At 41.6% G+C, this 17,475-nt stretch overlaps 1 protein-coding gene across 1 annotated transcript in view; it reads left to right on the top strand.

The window, feature by feature from the left end:
- IRX6 (iroquois homeobox 6) overlaps positions 1-17,475 on the top strand; it is a 50,766-nt gene that overhangs the window by 26,271 nt on the left and 7,020 nt on the right. Inside the window, exon 3 of the mRNA XM_010861975.1 lies at positions 16,942-17,184. Coding sequence (XP_010860277.1) covers positions 16,942-17,184 — 243 coding nt within the window. The remainder of the gene's footprint in view (positions 1-16,941; positions 17,185-17,475) is intronic.

Here is a 17,475-nt window from a genome sequence, read left to right as displayed (position 1 = left end):
GAAATCAGCCAAGTTTGGCCCAGATCTGCAGAACTTCTCTAGACTCATGATAAATAATAAGTGATTATAACTTTAAGCTACTAAACTTTGGGATTGTTTGTTATACAGTAATAGCTAACTGATACATTATTTTATACAGTTTTTATAATTATCAAATGATATCATATATTTAATATGCTAGCACAATGCTTAGAGCAGCCTAAAAGTTAGTTGTGTCCAACTCTTTGCAACCCCATGGACTGAAGCATGCCAGGCTTCTCTGATATCATATATTTAATATGCTTAGCACAATGCTTAGAGCAGCCTAAAAGTTAGTTGTGTCCAACTCTTTGCAACCCCATGGACTGAAGCATGCCAGGCTTCTCTGATATCATATATTTAATATGCTTAGCACAATGCTTAGAGCAGCCTAAAAGTTAGTTGTGTCCAACTCTTTGCAACCCCATGGACTGAAGCATGCCAGGCTTCTCTGATATCATATATTTAATATGCTTAGCACAATGCTTAGAGCAGCCTAAAAGTTAGTTGTGTCCAACTCTTTGCAACCCCATGGACTGAAGCATGCCAGGCTTCTCTGTTCATGGAATTCTTCAGGCAAGAATACTGGAGTGGGTAGCCATTCCTTTCTCCAGGGACTGAACTCAGGTCTCCTCATTGCAGGCAGATTCTTTACTATCTGAACCACCAGGGAAGCCCAAGTGCTCAATAAACACCAATTTGTATTATTAATAGTTACAGTGCTAATAGTAGTAGCAAAAACAGAAGAGAATACTCTAAACTTCTTATCATAATGTTCAATGTATCTTGTCTATTTTACGGTACTTGGATTTAAACCAGACTGAGCAGCTGTCCACACATACTTTGCATTTCTTATATCTTGAACTTGATTTAGACCCGTCCTCCTACCTGAAATGTTCTTTACAATGTGTGCACCTCCCAAATCATCTCAGACCTTGAAGGCTTAACTGAAATGCTACCAGCTCTAAGAAACTTTCAATGGTGCCCATTGTGTGTCCATTTCCCATTTTTCTGTGTGTCAGTAACACTTGAGTAATTCATCATAACATCCTACTTTGTCTTGTTTTGGAGCTAATTACACCTGCTCCACGGCCTCTGCATGACTTTAGGCTTTCCGAAGGTAAACCTAGCACGTGCTCATCTCTGCGCTTCCCCAGTGGACACAACACAGTTCCTAAATCAAGGATGGCAAAAACTAAAAATTAAAATTTGGGGTGCAAATTATCCCTAATCAATCAGTGGTCTTCCTGGAGTACTAAGTTGAAAAGGATTGTGAGGTTGTGTCCAGCTCAATTAACAACATCTTTCACGGGCACAAACGGGAAAGGGGCACCATCAGAGCCCCTCAGATTTTTGCCAATTACAGTTTTAAAAGTCTGTATCTGAAACAAAAAAAAAATATGATATGATGTTGCATTTCTATATCGTGTCTAATTATTATTGCATTTATCCTCACGACAACTCTGTATTTATTACTCTCCACTTTACTGAAAATGTTAAATGGCTTGGCTGAAATCACACAGCTAACAAGAGGCAGAACCCAAACTCGAATGCAGATTGGCTGCCTCTAAACTTAAGGCTGCTTTTATTACAGGATATGAATTGTCCTAATTGACATCATAGCCTTGAGTTTATATTTTCATGCACCACGGAAATTCACTAAAATTATGTAAATTGGAATATTTATTTAAAACACAGGAAAGTACAATATGGCCAATAGCACACAGGCATATGGGCAAGCATACACGGAACGGAGAGACATAAAATCAAAGAGCTTGCTTTCAGTTCTTTCCTACGATAATTCTCAATGTGGGCAACTGGGCACAGACATCATTATTGCCATAATTGTATCATAAGGTCATAATTTAATGACTGATTTACTCGGTAGAAAATGAAGACAATATTTCTAGCAAAGTAGTCTTGGCTGGGGAATAAAGGTGTTCTGGTAAATCCAATGTTCTGGTTAATAAAAAGGGATGACATGGAATACATAATATACACAGTAGTGAGGAACCATGAACCAGACGTAGATAGAATGATGTGGACGGATCACAAAACAGAAGGCTTCATGAGAAAAGTAGGAAAGAGAGCAAAATGTTTAATATAATCCAATTCATATAAATTAAACACACACACACAAAAAACCACATTACATATTTTACATATATCACACATGTCCTTACATACGAAGGGGAGTGAAATGGAAATCACAGAAAAAAGGAAATAAGGTTAGCAAGAAAAATTCACTCAGTGTTAATAACTGGCTAAGAATAGAAAAATATGAGTAATATAATTCCATATTTTTTAATATTTATTTATTTGGCTGCACCAGGTCTTAATCGCAAAATGCAGGATCTTTTCGCTGTGGCATGTGAACTCTTCGTTGTGGCATGTGGGATCTAGTTCTCTGACCTGGGATCAAACTTGGGACCTTTGCATTGCAAGCATGGAGTCTGAGCCACTGGAGCACCAAGAAAGTCCCAACAGAATTCTATTTTTAATTAAAGCCAAGTAAAATCCCTGCTTTAAACAGAAAATGGATTCAAAATATACACATACTTCAAAGGGTGCTTTATTATTGAAAATCATTTTCTCTACCTGCCATTCCATCAATACATATGGACCACTCTCTATGAGCTAGATGTTGGGAGTCCAAAATAACATAGACTCTCAAGGAACTTAAGAGCTGCTAATATTTATTAAGCACCTATTAAATGCTAAGTTCTGCCAAAGGTATGTTACATATATTAAAATTAATTCTCAGAACATGATAGCAGCTCTCATCCCCTTTTTAAAGAAAAGGAAATTCAGGCTAACAGAAGTGAAGAATTTTACCCAAAGACTCAGCCAGGAAGTAGCAGAGCTGGAATTCAGACTCTCATCCCTCTGTCCATGAAGCCCAAATTCTTTCCATGGACAATTTTGTGCGATTTGTTTTTGGGGCAAAGTAGGGATGGAGATATAAAACATATAAGAACTTCTGTTCTTATAGTGTCTTGGTGCAATTATTATAAATGTTGCACGGACTATGAACTCCTTGAGGGCACATACCAGTTCTCATTTCTCCCTACAGTGGCAGCACTCAGCACAATGTCTGGCTTCATATTCTTAGCAAATGAAAGAAGTCACAACACTAAGAATAGAAGAGCATATTGCTGGTTGAGCTCCCTTTTTTGTATTTGTTCTTTTATATATAGACTAGGCAGTTGCATAGACCGCCATAGGTATTGACACTTAATTGGTTTCATATGATACAATAAACTGTGCACCAGTATGTGCCAGGGCTTCCCTAAAGAATCCACCTGCAATGCGGGAGACCTGGGTTCGATCCCTAGTATGGGACAAGCCTCCGGAGAAAGGAACAGCTACTCACTCCAGTATTCTGGCCTGGGGAATTCCATGGACTGTATAGAGTCCATGGAAAGAGTCGGACATGACTGAGTCTGACAAAGAATCAGACATGACTGAGTGAGTTTCACTTTCAGTATGTGCCAGAGAAGATGCTCACCCACTGCTGCCCAGAACTGGAGATTATCTGGGTTCTCCTACTTAAATAGAAGGGTTTGAATCCAGTTACTGTATCCAGCTTCTGAATCACTGCCAGCATCACTATCACCATCACCATCACCCCACCATCATTATTACCATCACTATTGCCATGATCATCAAGCATATTCTATGGCCAAACCCAGAGCTAAGCATTTTACATGCATCATCTCATTTAATAACCTTATGAGTTGATGCCATTATCTATCCTATTTTACAGATAAACAAAAGGAAGACTCAGAGAAGTTACTTGTCCACATAGGCAGTAAGCAATATACTAGTCAGGATAGGTTAGAATCTGCTGCATCAACAAATGTCTCCCAAATCTAAGTCTCTTAATTCTTGCAAACTTTACTGCATGTCAGAGAATCTTAAAGCTAACCATCCTCCATGCAGTGAGACCATGTCCACATGAGACCCGCACATTTTCAGATTCAAGGAAAAAGAATGATAGCCCTCTCACACAGAGATTTCTCATTGCCTTAGCCCGGAAGTGACCCATATTGTTCATTATCCTATGGCCCAGACCAGTAACATGGCACTGTCTAATGGCAAGGAAGCTTGGACGTGTCTTCTCCAGGCCACCAAAAAAGAAAGGAGAAGTATATAGGTGAACACTAAAAATGCCTGCCACAAACGAGGACTCTAAAGATCTCTTGGTTCCTGGAGAGACCCTCACGCACCGTGAATGTTAGATGTGATTTCTTAAACACCCTTGCAGGAGCTAGGGAGGATTATCATGTGCTGTGCCTGGACCCTGTGCTCACACCCATACAAGATCACTTGTGTAAATGATCCTCGAACATTCACAATAACATTGCAAGATAGGCACTACTGTCCCCATTTCATAGATGAGGAGACTGAGGATCCGAGAGGCCAGGTGACTTTCCTAAGCAAAGCTGAGACCCAAAGCAATGATTTTCGCCTCCAAAACTCAATTCCAGCAATATAATCATATTCACTCATGTGTTGTTTTACAAAATGCTTCCAAATGTGTTCTGGACTTTGCACTCATGACAGTCCTATAAGGTCAGTAGAAAGACCCCCATTTCGCAGGTGAGGATGCTGGAGCTCAGCAAGTTTAATTACATCACCCAAGAGTTCCAGCACCAGGCAAATGAAAAGTAGGTACCCCCAGCCCCCAACCTTATCATGGTAGCCCAATCCTTGGGGAGAGAGAAGGCAAGAGAAATTCCAAACCCTACAGAGTTCATGCTCTTAAACACTTATAAAAGCTTTAAGATCCAGACAAAATCCAGACCTAAGTGCAAAGGTTACTGGAGTTGGGATTTTATTGCCAGATGTAAATCCATCTTCTCTAAGACCTGTTCCAAGTCCCTTGTGCCTCACTTGAAATATTTCATGTGTGCTGAATGGATTTGTTGGCTCCCTGTTGCCTTCGTAAATTATGAAGTCCAAATTTCTTAGGGCCAGGATCCAGCAGAGGTAACTCTAACTGCCCTCCTCCAAGCCCTGAGCGAAGGATAACTTTGCTCCACTCCTGGAGATTGTCCTGATTTATTTTTTGATCCACCATTTTAGATTTCAAAGTGTTGCTTGGCTTAAAACAGGTAGACCTTGCAAGCCTCAGTGCCCAAGTTTGAGCCATCACCCCATCTTTCTGTGGCCAAAGATGATTGGTCCAGTCACAATAATACTAGACTGAAAATGGACCAATCATATTCTCTCTCTCAGGAATATCACACTTATTAAAAGGGGTATTGTTATTGGATGCTTAACAGCATCCGATGGCATCGTTCCTTCTGGAGGAAAAGTCCTCAAGTCTCTTGCAGAGATCTCTGAAAGTGTGTGTTCAGTCATTCAGTTGTGTCTGACTCTTTGCAACACCATAGACTGTGGCCCGCCAGGCTCCTCTGTCGATGGGATTTCCCAAACAAGAATAATGGAGTGGGTTGCCATTTCCTTCTCCAGGGGATCTTCCCTACCCAGGGATAGAACCTGCATCTTCTGCAGCTGAATTTTTTACCACTGCAACATCTGGGAAGGCTGAGATCTCTGGATGTGTTTTCCTAAAGTAAGATTGCTAACTCGTCCTTTAATCCACTCTCCATTTACCTTTTGTTTTTAACTGAGCCTGGCTTCATCTATTGTAGCAACAAAAAGAATCTTGACTGATACCTGAATTAGCACCCACTCTCAAGACACAGGCATATCATCTTCAGCCTTCCCACTGCCTTTGTTCTTGTTCAGTCGCTAGTCATGTCCGACTCTTTGTGACCCCAGGGACTGCAGCAGAGCAGGCTTCCCTGTCCTTTACCATCTCCCAAAGTTTGCTCACACTCACATCCATTGCTTCAGTGATGCCATCCAGCCGTCTAATCCTCTGACACCCTCTTCTCCTCCTGCCCTCGATCTTTCCCAGCATCACAGTCTTTTCCAATGAGATGGCTGTTCACATCAGGTGGCTGCTGCCTGTGACCTACGCTTCTGTACTTCTCTCCCAAACTCAGCCACTTTTCACCCCTTTCTTTTGGAGCCCCCACAGAATAGGACAGCCTATAGGAGGGTGGGATAGGAAAGAAGCAGAGAGTGTGCACTGGGCAAAGGTTAGAGTTCCAGAAAATGCTACATTTGTCATTTATGACACTCCTCAATCCCAGAGACATGAATCAGAGACTCAGTGGTACCCAACACCCTTCTCAGTCCGTTCACATCACTTCCTCTGGCCCTATCCCATCCATGCCTTCCCACGTACCCTATTATCATCCCCCATATCTCACTTCATGGAGCTGCCTATGCTCATTTCCTCCCTCACATGGAATGCCCCCTCCCTCCTTCTCTGATCAAAAACCCAGCTTGCCTGTCATGGCCAGATTATTCCCTGGTCTTCAGCACAAGCTATAAGGCAAAATTAGCTAAGATTAGTCACTCCCATTGCCCTTTATGCTTATTCTCCCTCATTACACTTCACGTGTAATGGTATTATTATCTGATTTATTTCATGTCTGTGCCCCCATTGGACTAGTTGTCATTTAAATACCCCTTCCTTCATAGGATTAATGTCACCAAATTACCTATCATGTTGTCTCTGTACATAGAGGACTTCTAGGTTGGTTTCCTTGTTTGTTCATTTACTTGTCTACCCACCCACCCTAAAACAAGAGACGCAGCCTCATGGAGGAAAAGTCTGCAAAGATCTAGTTCTTAGATGCTGAAGTAGAACGCATCATAAATGCTGCCCTGTGAGGGTGCCTAGCTCTGAAAATAACTAAAGGGGAAAGTTTATTAGACAAGGAGCTGTGAAAAGGGAAAACTAGCAAAAAAGAAAGAAAGCCAATCTCAGCAGATTCTCCTTGTGCTGTTAGCCAGCGGCTGAGTGACATAAATCCTTTTAGAACATGATCCTCCATCAAGAGGGCTCATTCAAATGTCCCATGGACATTAAGAGAAAAAATACTGATCTCTGTACTAAGGAATAATACGCTGGGGTCCAAAGGAGGGATATCTGTGTGCCTTCTGTGTATAAAGTAGCAAACACTTTTGAGTGGTCACAGTGTACCAGAGAGAGCTATATATGCTTGATCTCATAGTATATTAAATCATCAGAAGAAACTGTGGTAAGCTTGTTATTCTCATTTTCCTAATGGGGGAAATTGAAAAACAGGAATTAAGAAACTTATTCAAGGGACTTCCCTGACAGTCCAGTGGTAAAGAATCTGCCTTCCCATGCAGCGGATGCGGGTTCGATCCCTGGTCAGGAAAGGAAGACTCCATGGACCCCAGGGCAACTAGGCCTGTGGGCCACAACTGCTGAGCTTGAGCATTCTGGAGCCTGTGTCCCACAACTAGAGAAGCGTGAATGCTGCAACGAAGAGCCCAAGACCCAGCAGAGCAACCAAAAAAAAATTTTTTTAATTTAAAAAAGGAACTTATTCAAGATAGTCATGGCTAGAAAGTGTTGGGGTCACTACATAGGCAGCCTGTATATCATGCAATACTATATAAACTGCACATATAATACCTGTGCTATACTACACAGGTTGCCTATATCCAAACCTCCAACCCCCATGCTATACTGTCATTAATTGTGTGTGTGTGTGTGAGAGAGAGAGAGACAGAGAGAGAGAGGGATTAGGAGATTGCATGTATAGCTTATATTTATATGACTTGTATTAACATAGAAAATTTCTGGAAGGCAGCCAAGAAACTGTTAGGAGTCTGTGCCTCTGGAGAGTGGGGATGAAATAATCAGATGACTTACTTGTCTCTCTGTGCCCCCACTACACTGTCTCAGGAATCCATTCAGCTGAAAGTAATAGAAAACCCAATTAACAGAGACTTAGACAAAACCAGTTTGTCTGACATAACCAGAGGTAGTGTTTAATTGGCTCCCTGATAAAGGGGTACTTTTGTGCAGTTATCTTGACCCTTTACTTGCAGTGACTCTCCTTCCTTGCTTTCTTTTTTTCCTCCGTAGCCTTTCTCTTCCTCTAGAATCTCTGTACTTTACCTGTGTACCTTGTTTATTGTCTGACTCTTGCCAGGATATCAGCTCCATGAGGCTGGCGATTTTGTTTTGTTCACAACTGTACCCCCACATCTTAGAATCCTACCCAGTACAGAGTAAGTGCTCAATAAACATTTGTTGAACTAATGAACAAATGAAAGTGGCTGTTCAGACTGAAAAGAGAATGTGTGTGCCACATTGCCCCTGGCCTCTCTTATCATGAAAACAAGTGCTTTCCCAGAATCCTCCATGCAAATCTCTTCTATGTTTGATTGGCCAGAATTGGTTCACATGGCATGCTCCTCTCCCTCATTGAAAGGTGCTAGAAATCCATAAGCAAGTAGTTACAACTGTGCATAGTCACCCCAGACAACGTCAGAACATGTTTAGTTAGGAAGAAGCAGGGATTGGGTATGAGCTAGACAATCAGTCATATCACCCACAGGTAGTACAGCATTTTATCACATGCATATTCTACTTTTTATTTTTTATTTTTCTATTTGTTTTATTTTTTTATTTTTCTTTTTTAAAAATTTTAATTTATATTGGAGCGTAGTTGATTAACAATGTTACGTAAGTTTCAAGTGTACAGTAAAGTGATTCAGTTTTACATATATATATATATTTCAAAGTATTTTCCCATGTAGGTTATTATGAGTATTGAGCAGAGTTCCCTATGCTATGCAATAGGTCCTTATTGGTTATCTATTTAAATATAGTAATATGTACATGTCAGGAACATGGATGGACCTGGAGATTATCATACTAAGTAAAATACATCAGACAGAGAAAGACAGATTTCATATGATATCACTTATATGTGTTATCTAAAAAAAATTATACAAATGAACTTATTTACAAAGCAGAAATAGACTTAAGACTTAGAGAATGAACTTATGCTTACCAGGGAGGAAGGGTAGGGCAGAGAGCTAGATTGAAAGTTTGGGATTGACATGCGCACACTACTATATTTTATATTTTTCTTGAATACAGATGTCCAGGCCACACTTCAGGCTTGCTCAGAATCTCAGAAGGCAAGGCTGGTCATGTATATTTTTTTTAAATGCTCAAAAGTCTTCAATCTGCCATCCATGATAAAAAAGAACTTTCCAGAGAGTCTGTGCTTATAAAGGTAGCAGAAGAATTTTTAAGTCCTGGAAAAGGAAGCATGACCTGACTTCCAGAAAGATGTGAGCCCAAGGGACCCTTGTAGATCATGGAACTCAGGCTCTCCATTTTGCAGATGAGTAAACTGAGGCTTCCAGAGGAAAAGAGACTTGTCTAAAGCCTTCCAGACAAAAGCAGCAGGACCAAGGCTAGATTCCAGCGTTGTCTCTCAAACCAGTGCTCTGCTAAGCTCTTGGCCATCTTTTCCTCTAACACCAAGTGTTTACAGCCAGGGGCAAGACCTTCCAGTTACTCACATTTAACTTTTACAGAGAAACAATCAAGTATCAACTTTCCCTTTCTCCGTTAACTGCATAATCTAGAGTAATAAATTACTCTAGCAAAAAGATGTCCTTAATCCCCACACTGCTTTTCCATATCCCTGTGGTGTATAATGTAAAAGGACTTTTAGTAGTTAATATCCACTTTCAGCCTTCCCCTTTATATATGTATAAATTTATATTTCATAATTATAGTTGCAGGTTTCCCCTCTGCTCTGCCCCTGCCCTTGAGCTGGAGAGTGACACAGGAAATGGTTTATGTTCTCCAGTCTACACTGACAGTCTAATCCCACTCATGTATTTCATGCTGTCTCTGTCAAGTCCATTTTCTCCTGGCCATGAGATAGACACTGCACCCAGTGTCTCCATCTCTGCAGGTTCAAAGCAGCATGTGCCTGGAGCTAATGTAGGTATCCCCTCTGAAAGACGCCAGCTTTGGGGTTTCAGAAATGCAGGCAGGAGATCCAAAGTCCTGTTTGTGGATTTATTACTGTTGATTAAATTCTCATATTCAGTGTCATGCCCTGTCATTGCTGTGAGCACTGCAAACTCTCTCTTCTGAGCTCTCTGTTAGAATAAACCTGAAACATCAGAAAGCTTCCCAGGTGGCTCAGAGGGTAAAGAACCTGCCTGCAATGCAGGAGACAAGGGTTTGATCCCTGGGTTGAAAAGATTCCCTAGAGAAGGGAATGGCAACCCACTCCAGTATCCTTACTTGGAGAGTTTCATGGACAGAGGATACTTAGGCAGAAAGCAGATGCATGTATGGCTTTAAAACTGCCAGGGGAAACCTGATAGCAAAACCAAAATGAAAGATCAAGGTGCCACCTTCCCAGAGATATAAAGAGCTGCTAGGCTACTTCCCAAAACCTGTATAGAAATCCAAGTTTGGACTTCATGCTTTCTTGCAAAGGGTGCTGGAACCCATGAGAAGACCATGCATCAGTTCAGCGACCCATTGGTTCCAAGATTGTCTCAAATGCTACTCAGTTATGTGCCCTAAACCAGAGGTTTAATCCCTCTGAACCCTGATTATTCATCTGTGAAAAGAGGGTAAGAAAACCTCCCCTATTTAACCCTCAGAGTGACTAAGAGAAAAGAAGAAAGAAGAAAGTAAGTAATGGACCTGTAATAGATGTAGCAGGTAATATAGGTAGATTTGAAGCAACTGAGTCACCGAAGCAACTGAGTCACAGCTCAGCAGTGTTCCATCTCCTATTCCCATCAGCCACTATTTATGAGATGTGTTTTCCTAGTCATTTAGACATCATATACAACCCTAGTCATCAGTACATCAGTCAAAGGCGAATGGAAAAACTAAACTAACTCCTGAGAATCCAAGGTGTTGGTGTCAACGGGACCAAAACATCCACTTAGCTGCTCCATTTTTTTCATCTCTATGCAGAAAATTGGTATTACATAGACTTTAAAAGGTAGGGGAAGCCAATCATATGCTATAAAAAATTACACAGCAGTTCAGATCATCTGTATGTTAGGGGAGGTGGTTATTTCTTGAAACAGCATCATCTCAGCAAGTAAGTATTTAATCAGAAATGTTATTTTCCCCAGATTTTAAAGCCAGAAGTTAGTTCAAACCCCAGATTTTCAGAACTAGCTCTGTTACACTGGGCAAGTTAAGCTCTCTTAGGATCCAACTTCTGTAAAACAAAACAAATGATTTTTAATATCAGGTAGACATTACAACCAAACTGTAAACTCCATAGGGACAGAAATTTTCATCGTCTCTTTGAACTAAATTCACAGCCCCTAAGTCAGTGCTCTTAAAAAACAAGAACTCAGTGAATACTTGGCAAAGGAATGAATGAAGGTATAAAAGGTTCTTAACTTTATGCCTTGAGTCTTGTGAGCATTCAGTAAATACTAAGCCACTTTCCCAAAGTATTACAGTGCTAGATAAGTGATTTCAGGATGATGCAAATAATATTTAACTCATTTGAATGTAACCTTCATGAGGCAGGGAACGGTTTTGTTCAGTTCTGAATCCTCACCTCCTAGAACCATGCCCAGCATTCAGTAGACACTCAGAAAATGTCTACTGAATAAATGATTTGGGTCTTTCTTCCCAGACAGGCCATGTGCTACTTGAAGGGAAGAATTTTCTTATATTCTCACCCCGACTGTGTGTACACAAAAGATATTCAAACATTCAAAGCAGATGAGTTCAGTGGACTATCAGGGGCTCAAGGTTTCTTAGAACCACCACGATCTGCCAATTACATGTAAGTGTCATGAGGGTTATACAGTACTTTTGACTCCAAAGTAATGGAAACATCTTCTATTGCCCTGGAAACTCTTCCTGCAGACAGAATTTTGAAAGAAAATTGCACAAGAAAATACTGTGAAATTTCACAACCTCTGTCACTATGAAAAATGTCATGGAAAAGGATTTTTTCTTATAAAACAGCAACTTATGAAAGTAATCAGTGCTGGAAAGCTCAAAGATAGATGAAGAAAACAAGAGGAACCGATCCAACAGCTCTGGTTTTATGAATAGACGATTCCACCACCCCACTCATTTGTAAGATTCTCATGAGATCTTTTTTTTACAGCAGGTTATGAATCATCTTCATGATATCTTTAAATGGATGATCAATACTATATTTTCCCATAAAATGTTTGGTTTGAAATCCGATTTTAAGTGCATTAGAGTTTTTGTGCACCGAATGGGTGAATGCCATAATAAATTGTCATCAAATATGAAAGAAATATAGCAGAGATTAATTGCCATATTTATTTATGAGTCTATAAAATACCTTGTGAAAGTCCTGGCACATTTTTGGGATACCAATTTGAACCTTCAGGAAAGTTAAAAGCATTAAAAGAGACTGCAAGGAGATTTATTATCAGAATGTTTTTAATTGCAGACCTAAGCAGACATGCAGGTATTAGAATGGCTATGCCCCTAATGGGCATGTCTCATATGTTTCTCTTTTTTTTCCCCCTTTAAAAATGATATACTTTCCATATTTTTATTGATTTGTGAAGATTTGTCGTAAATTACTCTGGCCAGCACGTGACATCACAAATGGTCCCAGCTTCCCTAAAGTAGTGGGCCCCAGGTGGCACAAAAAAGAAGGCTCCTGGCCAGTTCTAATGCTCAGTTTTAAAAGTAGGAGAAACCACAGTGAAAGAGAAAACTGGCGGAATGCAGCTAATCAGACAAAATGTGTGTGGCTTGAAGCTGCTCGTATTTTAATTGAAGCCTTAAAGTCTACGACAGTGAAATACTTTAGGGAGAAGAATGACAAAATAGCATCCTTAATTATGGCCTATTAGCAATGATCCAGTTAGAGAGTTGTATGCAAAAAGGCACAGTCCCTGGCTAGAATCAGAGCCAGCGCCAAATCAGCTCCCTTTCCTACTGGTCTTGGCCATGGAGGTCTGTTCCCTAACTGTACACTCAAAACCACTCTTGGTGGTTTCCCCTGGTGCAAAGGGGAGAAAGTACACAGCATCCTATCCTAGCAAGCCTTTATATGTTGCCTCTTTCAGGTCTTTGTTTTTTACACGCATTTTTTTTTTTTCCCAAAGACTTTGGCTTCTGGAACTGTTCCCTGGCTTTCAAATCCATACATCTCTTGTTGACTTCGAATTTTAATTCCTTGAGATTCCTTGAGCTGTCATGAGAAAAATGTCAAAGATAAAAATAACGAAGAATTTCTACACATAAAAGCTGCTTTGTAACTGAGAAGTTAATGCACCAATCCCCCCAGTCTACTGATGCAAAAACAAAGATTAAAATATATATATACAAATGTAAATAATTTGGTTGGTAAATAGATATAGATATATATACCGATCCAGGAATCAAACCCGGGTCTCCCAACTATGTATATAGGAGACCCGAGTTCGATCTCTGGCTGGGAAAGAGCCCTTGGAGAAGGAAGTGGCAAACCATTCCAGTATTCTTCCCCGGAGAATTTCATGGACAGAGGAGCCTGGCAGGCTACAGTCCATGGGGTTGCAAAGAGTCAGACACGACTGAGAGACCAATACTTTCATACATACATATATATATATATATATCTCTTCCTGACACAGTCACTAACAAAATTGCATTAATTGTTTTATAAACCATCATATAGACATAATCTTGGGTGGATTTTTTTAGAAGTTTTTGTTGTTGCTGGGATTTTAAATTATTATTATTCTTATCCATCACAGATGGGTCTGTTTGCCATTTTCTATTTTAATTAATGATCTTCATCAAATTTCTAAAACTCCTAAATTGTCACATAAGCTCTTTCATAAAACAAATTGATATAAAAGCATGTAGTAGAGACTTGAACTAATGTGCTTACTGTGGTGTCCTGTCAGATATTTCTGGGCTAAATTACATTGTGTTATTCCAGGGCACTACATCTCCAGCTGTATCTGGCTTTATATATGTTTGAAATAAGGTTTTGTGGAAAGACCATAACTGCAGTTCTGTTTCCTCCTCTGTCATCTGCCCGTTTGTGTGATCTGAGGTTTGCTTCCCACCTTTTCAATTTCCTTATCATGAGCCTTAAATAAGATAAAGCAGAGGTGTTTAGGATAGCTCCCAAGAATCTACAAATGCAAAGCTACAATTCTTTAAGTCTGAGCTCAGGTTTCTACCTGGCTTGCTGACACACCAGGATCTCTGCATTGTCTCATTTTTCACTTTATCTAGAAGTTCATTCTTTCTTTCTATTTTTATTTCCTAACAAGCAACATCAACACCCTCATCTGGGAATTATTGCCTTTTTATTTTCCTCTCCTGATGCCAGAGTTGCTGCTGACAATATGTATTCAGGCAAGGCAGGGGCTCGCTGTGTTTCACAATCAGATGCCATGCACACTACTTCCGTCAAAACAATTAGTGTTCATTTCGATTTTACTCGGGGAGACCTGTGGTGACTGATCAGTATAAATTATAGATGCACGTGTCCAGATGCACTTGTTCATTCATGCATAGATTTGAGGAGATGTCACCCTTCTCAGTTCAAAAACAGTCACACAAAAAATTCATACTTAAAAAATATAACAGCACATTTTCATCAGTGTTATTTTATCCATATACTCACACATTCCATCTATGATCTGAGGCATCTAAAGTTGATTTGGGGCATTTTGCTGTTATCATCCTCTCCCTGTAAAAATCTGCTGTCTTTCTAAATCATTAGGAAATCAGAGATATTTAAAATATTCAAAATAGTACAGTATGATTTATTTTCCTTTTCATGTGTGTGGCACCTGCATTCAGGTTTACTATCAAGGCACATCCCTTACTCTGCCTGCTCGAGACCTTCAGTACATTTGAATCAAAGCAACCTGAACTTCAAATAAACAATGTCAGATTAGTACTCTCCCTGCTCCAAAGAGGCCTTTGACTGTTGACTGTTTCAGATTTGTTTTAATGAGCGGTTAGAGGCACTATCAGGGTATGTGGTATAATACAATAAAAGAATCTGTATCATCTGTATAAAGCAAGGTGGAATGACTCCCTTAAATATAATTGGGTCTGTATTCGATAGGTTTATTTACTTGCTTCAGTAAAATTCAATACGGACACACAGACAATTGGGCAGTTCTCCCCAAACTAAATGAGTCAGGGCTGAACAAAGCAATGAAAAGCCAGCATGGTGGAGAGGCTCAGGGCACTTGGCTGTCGATGTGACTGCCTGTCAACAAGTCCGGAAGAGAGCAAATTCCATGGCAGCTTCCCTGAATCACTTTCCAGGAAACACTCCTTTTCACCCGAGGTTTCTGCCAGACAGAGGCTGATACTGGTTGAACCTGATGGTTTGGTTTTGTAATGAGGGTCCCCAAATAATGGGAAAAGACACACTTCATAGGAACACTTTTAGGGAACCCTACTAAATGCTTACGGTGGTGACAATCAAATGTCAGTGGCACCAGGTAGACTTGCTTTGGGTGCCGCCTCTCCAGGAAAGCAATGTGAAATCAAGGTCTCCACGCCTGGAAAGAGCAGCCTTCCTCCCCAAGACATTCTTATACCTTAAAACAACTTTGAACACAATAGAAAGAAAGATGCCTTAACAGAAAAACCGGCTCTTTTGTTTGTTTTCTTTTCTGCAGATGAGGAAAAATGCTGAAGCATTTATATCACACCTCCCAATTCACTTCACCACTGTTCTTCCTCCTCTTTTCTTTCTTTTTTTTTTCCAAATCATGTTGCTTTTTTTGAATCCTGGAGAGGGAAGACAAGAGGTAGGCCTGGAGGCTCTGCTCACAGCACTGATACCACAGAGATCTTATAAATCACCTGAAAATCAATAAATCCTATATGGTAGTTTCTCCTTTGCAACCCAATCGCCAGGGGACAGAACTAATGCTTTTTCTTCACCACCCTCCCCATTTTTCTGTCATTAAAAAAAAAAAAAATCTTCTTAGGAATGAATGGGCAAACAAAGTTGCTGAGTAAGTATTTCAACTACCTAATTTTATTAGTTTACAACTGACATACCATCCCTCTGGAAATGTTTGCAATTAATTAATTAGCAGTAATCTTCCCCAAGGGACTAATTTAATGAATTCTCTCCGATTCTTACTTAAAAAAAAAAAAAATAGATGTATCCCAGCTGCAAACGTGTAGATGGCTCCAAAATGCATTTTGAAAAATCAAGGAATCTTATCTATTATGGTGAATTTTTATCACTAAATCAATCTGGCGATAACTGTAATTCTTCTAACTAGGATTTTCCCGGGTTGAACGCAAGGTTTCTCCAAGGTAACGACACGAGGTAGCCGCAGCCAGGAAACCTCGCTGGATTTGTTCCTATTTGGAATGGATCTGGTGCTCCTGTTAATAATCTCTTAGGCGGTGGAGTCTGCGGTTTGCGGCTTATTCAAGCACGGTGCGCGTTCTGCAGAATCTGTAAAGAGAAAAGAAGCTGACTTCCGGGCCTACTAGTCTCCGCTGAAAAGTGCCTGAGAAGGCTCGGGGCCAGGGACCCAGACCTTACCCGTCCCTGGGCTTCCTCCTTGCCTCGCCAGAACCCAGGTCAGAGATCCCGATAGTTCCTAACCTCCAGGCCCCGCGTTCTTGCGTTTCAGCTAGAAAATAGAGCTAGGCCTTTGAACCACCACCCCCGGTTCCTCTGGGAAGGCGCAGAGAGGGCCTGGGAGAGCGTTTTTGTAAGATGTAAAGCTCGGTGACCCCTCGAGTAACATTCTGAGACAATCTGAGGTGTCTGGCCTGCAAACCTGAAAACCCTAGAGTTCCACTCGGATGCCGGCAGCATCCCCGGAAGACCTCTTCCCACCGGACTAACAACCCCTTTACGCCCCCCAGATGTCCTGGGGTTGGAGGCCCCGGGAGGCCTGGGGATTGAGCCTTCAGGAGTCCAGTTTCTCCCGTCCTCGCAAACTGGCGGCTCCTCGCCCTGGGGACACAGCCCCCTCCCAGGCACCAATGAGCTCGTCCGCCATCAGTGCCCCTTTGAGGGCCCCTAGAATGCAGGGGATGGTCAGATCACTGGGCCCAGCCAGGAGACCCAGAGGAGCTCGGAGAACCGGCCGCCCTCCCCGCGCGCTGAACCGTGGCTCGCCAGCGCCACCCCCAGCGGAGCTCAGTGGCTGCAGCCCGGCCCCAGCGCCTTCGTGCGGCTCCCCGGGCCCCCGTGGACCCAGCGAGCGGCGCGCACGAGACAGCCAAGTCTCGCCTTCCGAGAAGACGCCCAGGAATCTCCGCCTGCCGTCTGCAGATGCCCAGGGGGGTCCGACTTGGCGCCTTTACCCACACAGTCCGAGGGGGGGATCTGAACTTGACCTGGAGAGGGCGCTATTCGGTCTATTAGAGGACCAGAGAGCCCCAGAGAAATCCTGGGGTCAAGACCCTAGTAAAGACCGGGTCATGGAGATCCTGGATCGAGCTAGAGTCCTAGGGCGGGGAGCCAGGCCCCCGAGGACAAAAGACGGCCGGAACAGTGGATCCACCGACGCTGCCCCCAACGAGCTGGGGGCCAGCGGCGCGAACAAACTTTCCTG

Source organism: Bison bison, unplaced genomic scaffold, assembly GCF_000754665.1.
Source record: "Bison bison bison isolate TAMUID 2011002044 unplaced genomic scaffold, Bison_UMD1.0 scf7180017864473, whole genome shotgun sequence".
NCBI lineage: Eukaryota > Metazoa > Chordata > Mammalia > Artiodactyla > Bovidae > Bison > Bison bison.
Note: the sequence above shows the minus strand (reverse complement) of the source record. Positions and strands in the feature narration are given on the sequence as shown.